Raw genomic sequence first — 8,481 nt, 5'->3', positions numbered from 1 at the left:
CGGGGCACGGTAGTAAACAGCAAAATTGCAGAATTATCCAAGTGACTGGATGTGGCCCAGATATTCCAGAGACAGCCTATTCACAGGTGAGTCAGAGTGCTGGGGCAGGTAAGCCAGGCGCGGGGAATTCAAACGTTCCTGAACTACAACCAGCTCCATCTCATACACAGGATAAGACCCTCCCTGCCCGCGGACTGTCTTGCCAGAGTGGTGCATGCTCTGGTTATCTCTCGCATGGATTACTGCAATGCGCTCTACGTGGGGCTACCTTTGAAGGTGACCCGGAAACTACAACTAATCCAGAATGTGGCAGCTAGACTAGTGACTGGGAGCGGCTGCCGAGACCACATAACACCAGTCCTGAAAGACGTGCATTGGCTCCCAGTATGTTTCCGAGCACAATTGGTGCTGACCTTTAAAGCCCTAAATGGCCTCGGCCCAGTATACCTGAAGGAGCGTCACCACCCCCATCGTTCAGCCCGGACACTGAGGTCCAGCTCCGAGGGCCTTCTGGCGGTTCCCTTGCTGAGAGAAGTGAGGTTACAGGGAACCAGGCAGAGGGCCTTCTCGGTGGTGGCGCCCGCCCTATGGAACGCCCTCCCACCAGATGTGAAAGAGAAAAATACCATAACTACCAAACTTTTAGAAGACATCTGAAGGCAGCCCTGTTCAGGGAAGTTTTTAATGTGTGACATTTTAATGTATTTTTAATCTTTGTTGGAAGCTGCCCGGAGTTGCTGGGGAAACCCAGCCACATGGGCGGGGTACAAATAATTATTATTATTATTATTATTATTATTATTATTATTATTATTATTACAACACCCATCATCCCTAGCCACTGGTCATTATTGGGGCTGATAGGAGGTGTAGTTCTGCAACCTCTGGAGGTTCCCCACACAGAGGTAGCTCCAAATTGTCTACACTGACTGGCAGCAGATATCTGGGGCTTTGGGCAGGAATCTGTACCAGCCCTACCTGGCAATGCCAGGGATTTGAACCCGGGACCTTCTGCAGTCAAAATACTGATGCTTTGCGCACCCATGTCTAGTCTTCCTCCTATCTAAAATTTATTATTGGTGTGCGTTGTCCTTTCTGTAAATCTACCAAAGAATAAAATAAAATCGGAATTAAGGGGTTTTCTCAGGACGGTGGGGGCACTTGCCCTTATTCTGCCAGGCGCCCTCCAGAACTTGGTGTGATGGCCTGGGGTTCGGATTCAGATGCTGAACCTGAGGGATCCCAGTCTGCAGAGGATTCCCTGTCTCCAGAACCAGCTGAGCCGGGGCTGGGGCATGAGCCTGAAGGGTCCTCACCTGTGCTGGGTCCTCAGGTGCAGGCACAAGCTGAGTCTGCTCTGGCTCCTGAGGGGATGGAGGACCCATTGCCTGCAGGTGCTCCACTCTCAGCCCCGTCAGGGGAAGCTGAGGTTGCCTCTGGGTCCGGTAACCCTCCAGCCTCTCCTGAGCTGCAGAGGCTCAGGGCAGAGAGGCGGAGGGAACTAAGTTCTCGCAAGAGGAGGGCTCGCCTCCAGGCCAGGAGAGGTGAGTCACCTGTGGACCGGGGCCACCCTATGCCTTGGGGCAGATAAAAGCCAGCCAGCCCCAGTCCCAAGCTGCAGGAGCAATATTGGTGGTTGTCAGTCTCTGCCTGAACCCTGCCCTGCACCCAGCCTCAGCTTTTACGGACTGCCTTCATATTGCTTCTTTGACCATGGACTGGACTTGGACCTTGCCTCTTGATTAACCCCCGGGACCAGCACACTTGGCGCCCCGTGCCACTAGCCTCTATGGGTAAGACGCCCCTGAGGGGACCCTCCCTCCCCAAGAACTAGGAAACCCATCCGTATTAGAGAACAAAGAATGCAGAGAGGAGAAGGAACTTCCCATTGGCGCCCAGGATGTTGCTGGAGACAGAAGGGGGAGGATTTAGAATAACCAACTCTAAATGTGGAGAGATGTCGATTTTTGCTTGCAACCAGATGACTGAATCAAAAAGGCTCTTGTCAGGGAACTGCCATGGGAACAGGGGAGGGAGGTGTTAGTTTCTGTTTGCCACTGAGCAGTGCTTTGGAGTCACAAGACTCTGTTTACATTCCGCACAGTCCAGGCTATTGGAAGTCTCACAGGAGACGGGAGACGGATGTGACGTACTGGTTTCCTGTTCTTTGTTCCTTTCTTTCAGTTGCTCTCTGCTCTCACAGGGAGTGGATGTGTTTTCTGTCTGCGTAGTTAGGAAAATAAAACTCTTTGCATTGTAGCCATAAATCTCATCACTTCCACGTGCTGTTTTGGATTCTCTGCTGAATGGGATGTGGCTGGAGCCTTATCAGAGGCTCAGGTCGTCAATCTCGTCGGGGGCGATTCCGAAGGACTCGGAGGCCGGAGGAAGATGAGCTTTATCAGCTCGGTCGAACGCAGATCCTGACAGGAGGCGGGGGTTACAGAGAGCCTCCGACGCTTCTGAGGAGCAGCGTCTAGTCTAGCGGTGGTGAAAGCCACACCTCCAGTGGAGCAGAGGGGGAAAGGCCAAGCGAGGGGAGGGCTTGAAGATGCTACTGAGAGCCCAAGCGCCTCACCTAGTCCGGCTGACCAGGAGGCAGACACGCTGTTTCCGTCACCCAGCTTACGCAGAGGGGTTAAACGTAAGGAGATTTGGGGTGTCTAAGTTCTTATGTTGGGGAGAAACCGGAAGGGGCCACTCCCGGAATCTGCAAGTGACTGAGACGGACATGAAATTTGTGGTTCTGCACTGTAAATAGTTTGCACCAAATAAAACCTGTTAAAGACAGGTCGGAGTCCTGCCTGGTTACTCACGAGCAACCACCACCAGCACCTGACAACTATAAAATATAAACCACTCGTTAATTCTTGTCTGTGAAGTTACCGAAGCGAGGGGAGGACTCTCCACACCTGACACAGCGCGGCTTCTCACGGACGGCACCATTCAGTTGGCAAACGGTGTTTCAACAAGCTGGCCGCCTTCGTAGCACGTTGCAAAGAGGAGAACGTTATGTGGTATGTTGTTGTTGTTTAGTCATTTAGTCGTGTCCGACTCTTTGTGACCCCCTGGACCAGAGCACGCCAGGGAGTCTTCCACTGCCTCCCGCAGTTTGATCAAACTCGTGCTGGTAGCTTCGAGAACACTGTCCAACCATCTCGTCCTCTGTCGTCCCCTTCTCCTTGTGCCCTCCATCTTTCCCAGCCTCAGGGTCTTTTCCAGGGAGTCTTCTCTTCTCATGAGGTGGCCAAAGTCTTGGAGCCTCAGCTTCAGGATCTGTCCTTCCAGTGAGCACTCAGGGCTGATTTCCTTCAGAATGGAGAGGTTTGATCTCCTTGCAGTCCATGGGACTCTCAAGAGTCTCCACCAGCACCAGAATACAAAAGCATCATAATTCTTCATAATTCTCCTTCATGGATCACTGCCTTGTCGTGGCGAAGGGGCTTGAATAACTCAGAGAAGCTATGAGCTATGCTATGCAGGGCCACCCAAGATGGAAAGGTCATAGTGGAGAGTTTTGACCAAACGTGATCCACCTGGAGCAGGAACCGGGAAGCCACTCCAGTATCGCTGCCAAGAAAACTCCATGGACAAAGACAACAGGCATATGTGGTATAGGAGCTTTATTGACACGACTCAGGCCTCAGCCACCTCTCAGAGGTGCGAGTCGCCCATCTCACCCTCCTCACCCAGGCCAACAACCCTTGAAGGAAGCCTGGCTGAAAGCGGGTTGTGTGTGGACATTGTCTCCCTTCCCCGGAAGGGACTCCCCTCAGGATCAGTTGCGCTTCCCTGGAGAACACCACTCTGGGTCAAAGAAGTGCTGGGCCAGCCATTCTCTGGTCCTCTTGGCTTTGCAGCGGGGACACGGTTCCTCGGGCATCCAGGGCACGCGCCTGGGGCTCCTCTGCCTCACCGCCATCTTCCTCCCTTTCGTGCTGGAGGCGCTGCCGTCCGTATCGCCCGTCTGGCTGCCTTTCCACGAGGACACCTGCGATTCTGAGGTGCCCACGGAGTCGCTGTCACAGAAGGTTTGCTGGCTGAGCTTGGAGAGGCGCTCCTTTGTCTCCTTCCTGGGAGGAGGAGAACTGGGGGACGCCTCGTCCTCGGCGACGTCCCTGTCACACTCTCCTGTAAACAGCTTCCTCAGGCACCCCAGGATGCCACACGCGCTGTCTTGACACCTGTCGGTGGGGTCCTGGCAACCTAGCAGGTATCAGGTGTGAGAGAGAGAGAGAGACACGAGGGGGTTATTTTTGCGGTGGATAAATAGCAAGGCTGCCATCATTTTCACCTGAGCTCAGTGGTTCTCAAAGAGCATTGCGACCATGCTGCCATACCCTCCAGCCTATCTCCAATGAAAAGAGGGACATCCTATATATTTACACAAAGGCATCCATTTACAACATACCATGTTATTATTTGTGGGGCAAAAATTTTTAAGAAAAATTCTAGCCCCAAAGGGGGGGTATTGTGATAGAAATGTTGAGGTCTTAGATATATGGTAACGTTCATAACCGCACGTACATAGATCAGCACAGGAAGACTGACCTGAAGCCATTTTGATTCCTAAACTGAGCAAATGTTTTCTCTGCAAGGTGAAAGTGGAAAAGCCTCCCCATTGTCTTTCCCTTCACAAATCCTGTCTTAAGGGTATGTCTGTGTTCGAATAGGGTGTGAGCCTGTGGCCTGGCCCAGGAACTAAGTATTTATCACTACAAAAGACTGGCCAGGCTCCCCAGGCAATCCAATCAAGTAACCTGCCAGACAGGAGATAAACAACGACAGGAGAAAAACAACATTCAAATTTCTGTTTAGACCGCCTTTTCTGTGATGTCGGTGTGATGTATCTGAGGGGTGGTCTTAGGTTACACCCCTTCTGTGATGTATGTATGATGTTTCTGGGGGTGGTCTTGATCTACAGGGTGGCAATTTCAAAAGTCTTTATAAGGCCTTGCACACCATTTTTCTAGGTCCCTCCTCTCTCCTGCGTGTGAGGGGAGCACCCTGTTGCAACAGATCAATAAAGATCAAGCTTACTAGCTGCTTTGCTTCTCAATATTCTCTGGTTGGCCTCTGTTATCTTCTCCTACCAATAGGAAACCTATGTAAGGACTGTATATGGGCTCTTGGATACCCAATAAGGGAAAAGGGCAATTTTTGTTTACAACACTAGCAGGCATCAGGTGAGAGAGAGAGAGAGAGGTGAGGGGGTTACTTTTGCAGTGAAGAAATAGCAAGGCTACCATCCATTTTCGCCTGAGTTCAGTGGCTCTCAAAGAGCATTGCCACCATGCTGCCATACCCTCCAACGTAACTCCAATGAAAAGAGGGACATCCTATTCCGTGCCCTCCACCATTTCTCCAGTGAAAACAGGGACGCCCCAGCAGGGGACGTTCTGGGATCAAATCAGAAACTGGTTCAATCAATCGACCGGTTGGACATCCCTAAAATAACTCAAAAACATCAAACAACTTTGGCCTAAACTAAAAAAAAAAAAGTTCTAGAATTTTGGCAAAAAAATTAAAAACAAATCGGAACAGCTTTGCCCAAAAAAAAAGTTCAACAACTTTTCTGTCTGGATATGGCAACCCTAGTTTAATCCACCTATTAAATAGATCACTGTTTTGTACTTGATCCCCAGCCAACTATAAACTCACTGGGTGACAGTGAAGAGCGACACGCACTCACAGGGTACCCCTACCTTCACTGAGATTTAGGGTGCGGACAAAAGATTTGCAAGTTCTTACAGAACTTTAATGCAAATCTATCTCCGAAGGGGGGACTGATACGGAAGGGGGGGGGCATGTATTCTTCACCTTCTTCTTCGCTACAATATATCAATTTATTTCCAATTGTCAATGTCAAAAGGGACTAAAATCTATAAAATTCATAGAAAATCAACGTGCCAATTTGCTCAATTTCTCTAGGACTCCATGACACCTCCCCTGTCCTCCATAATCCTTCAAGCAAGGTGTCAAGACCCTAATCCTGTCAAATCACTCTGCCAAGCCTTTCCTCCGGGCAATGCCAGGTGGCAGACCATGCATACATGGACCATTGTCTTCTCATCACCGTACTCAGGATGTGCTTATCTGCGCATATCTCCAGCTCTGCATATTCCCCCCTCCCTCCTCCATATGTTAATCCTGTGTGACCCAACCTCTTCTTAATGTATTCATGATGTAACTGGGATGTATTTTGCACTGTATTCTGGGACATGGAGGGAAGTTTCAAAAGTTTATGTCACCCCTTTCTGGCTGTTCAATCTCGTCTTGAACCTGTTGCGCAATAAACTTGGATCTTGCAGTTTGGAAAAAAAAAAAAAAAGAGCGACACGCTCTCAGTCATTGCCTCACAACTTGATCTATTCTTATTTAGTATATTTCTTACAGCTTACACACCATTTGATGGTAAAAAAACAACCCTCAAAGCAGTTTACAAAAGAACAAAGCAATAATGGGTTAAAAGAATTATTTTGAACATTCAAGATAGGATTCTGTGATTCTGGGATGTCCTGCTTAAAACAGGACAGTTGGGTATGTGGCAATTGTCTCCTCCAAAGCAAACAGCAGGTTGTTTTTAAACTTCCAGTTACTCCTTGACTTTTGCTTAATAAGAAATGCTTTTTTTTTTGCAGCAAATGAATTAAAATTTACCTTTTGTATATCTAACCTTCTTGCATGGCTGAATTCCACCACCACATTTCGGGACGATCTGTTCTCGGAAAATATGGGATTTTATTGTTATTCATGTTTTTATACCATATTTTATGCTGCTCTTATAATTAAGTGTTTTAAAGTGTTTTAAATTTGTTGTTAGCTGCCCTGAGCCCGGTTTTTGAATCAGGAAGGGTGGGGTATAAATAAAAAAATATTATTATTATTATTATTATTATTATTATTATTATTATTATTATAGAAGGGTGTCTCGTCACCACCGGCACTCGAATTGTTGCTACTCTGCAACTGGTATCCTGCGCTGCACTGTGCCTGGATATGGAGGTTCCACCTGGCTAGAATAATTTAGGAACCATTGACAAATATATAAAAGGATGTGACATAGAGGAGGGAGAAAGGTTGTTTTCTGCTGCTCCAGAGAAGCGGACACGGAGCAATGGATCCAAACTACAAGAAAGAAGATTCCACCTAAACATTAGGAAGAACTTCCTGACAGTAAGAGCTGTTTGACAGTGGAATTGGCTGCCAAGAAGTGTGGTGGAGTCTCCTTCTTTGGAGGTCTTTAAGCAGAGGCTTGACAACCATATGTCAGGAGTGCTCTGATGGTGTTTCCTGCTTGGCAGGGGGTTGGACTTGATGGCCCTTGTGGTCTCTTCCAACTCTATGATTCTATGACAGAACTATCCTCCATTATTGATATGTGTACAGTGGATGCTCGGATTGCGAACGTAATCCGTGTGGGAGGCATTCAGGACCAGGGAGTCCTCCACACCCGCCCGCCTCCTGTCCCCCCAAAACAATACTTCTTGAACCTTGTCAGGATTCAACCTCAATCCATCCTCCAACCGCCTCCAGATACTCACACTCAAAAATCAATCAGATAATCCCCAGGGCTAGCTGGCTGAATTGGTTCTACTAATTGGGACGCGGGTGGCGCTGTGGGTTAAACCACAGAGCCTAGGACTTGCTGATCAGAACATCAGGGGTTCAAATCCCTGCGACAGGGAGAGCTCCCATTGCTCAGTCCCTGCTCCTGTCAACCTAGCAGTTCGAAAGCACGTCAAGTGCAATTAGATAAATAGGTACCACTCCGGCGGGAAGGTAAACAGCGTTTCCATGCACTGCTCTGGTTTGCCAGAAGCGGCTTAGTCCTGCTGGCCACATGACCCAGAAGCTGTACACCGGCTCCCTCAGCCAGTAAAGCGAGATGAGCGCCACAACCCCAGAGTCGGCCACGACTGGACCTAATGGTCAGGGGTCCCTTTACCTATTACCTCAGAGCGGGTGATCTTCATAAAAAGGGGAGGGGAAGGGAAGAGAAGGGAAATAAAAGTTCTGGACATCCAGCTGGCCACTGTTGGAAGCCAAAGGCTCAACAAGACAGCGCTTTGGGCTCCCCTTCTGTCCTCCAGCCGCACACAAGAGGAATACGGCTAATAAAAGACTTATTACCCAGTCTGCACCAATGTAGATGATCCTTATAGCAGCTACAGCCAGGCAGTAATAAAGCAGAATTTCTCCCAGGGCCCAGCAGACATCGTCTTCCTCGGGCACCTCCTCCTCGCACTCAAATTCCTCCAGGGAGCCGGTGTCGACGGGGTCTCTGGTACGTGAATAAATCCACCACAAGAATGGGAAGGGGAATGCCATGGACCACGAAGGGCCAAAATGTCAGGTGAGGAAGTGAAGAGTTTGAATAGGCAGCGGCAACATGGTACCCTGGCAACTGATTGTTGACCAGAGTTTGCTCACAAGCCGTGGGCCAGGACCCAACAGAACCTTTTTCTCGCATCATTCTCA

General features: G+C 49.1%; 1 protein-coding gene across 1 annotated transcript; it reads right to left on the bottom strand.

The window, feature by feature from the left end:
* Positions 1-3,608: 3,608 nt before the first annotated feature.
* On the bottom strand, positions 3,609-8,454 carry SSMEM1 (serine rich single-pass membrane protein 1). The gene is made up of 3 exons (XM_081023272.1): positions 8,134-8,454; positions 6,661-6,718; positions 3,609-4,206 (listed from the first exon to the last, which is right to left on the bottom strand). Exons 1-3 carry the CDS (start codon positions 8,329-8,331, stop codon positions 3,779-3,781), a joined length of 684 nt encoding a protein of 227 aa, XP_080879398.1. The 5' UTR covers positions 8,332-8,454; the 3' UTR covers positions 3,609-3,778.
* Between the last annotated feature and the right edge of the window lie 27 nt (positions 8,455-8,481).

Source organism: Podarcis pityusensis (assembly GCF_964106645.2).
Source record: "Podarcis pityusensis genome assembly, chromosome: 10".
NCBI lineage: Eukaryota > Metazoa > Chordata > Lepidosauria > Squamata > Lacertidae > Podarcis > Podarcis pityusensis.
Note: the sequence above shows the minus strand (reverse complement) of the source record. Positions and strands in the feature narration are given on the sequence as shown.

Excerpts from the sequence above, each read along its gene's own strand:
- SSMEM1 (XM_081023272.1), bottom strand. The coding sequence starts at position 8,331 with ATGGCATTCCCCTTCCCATTCTTGTGGTGGATTTATTCACGTACCAGA. Across the intron at positions 6,719-8,133 it reads TCTACATTGGTGCAGACTGG|ATCGTCCCGAAATGTGGTGG; the intron begins GTAATAAGTCTT and ends TTCCGAGAACAG. Across the intron at positions 4,207-6,660 it reads GAAGGTTAGATATACAAAAG|GTTGCCAGGACCCCACCGAC; the intron begins GTAAATTTTAAT and ends GATACCTGCTAG.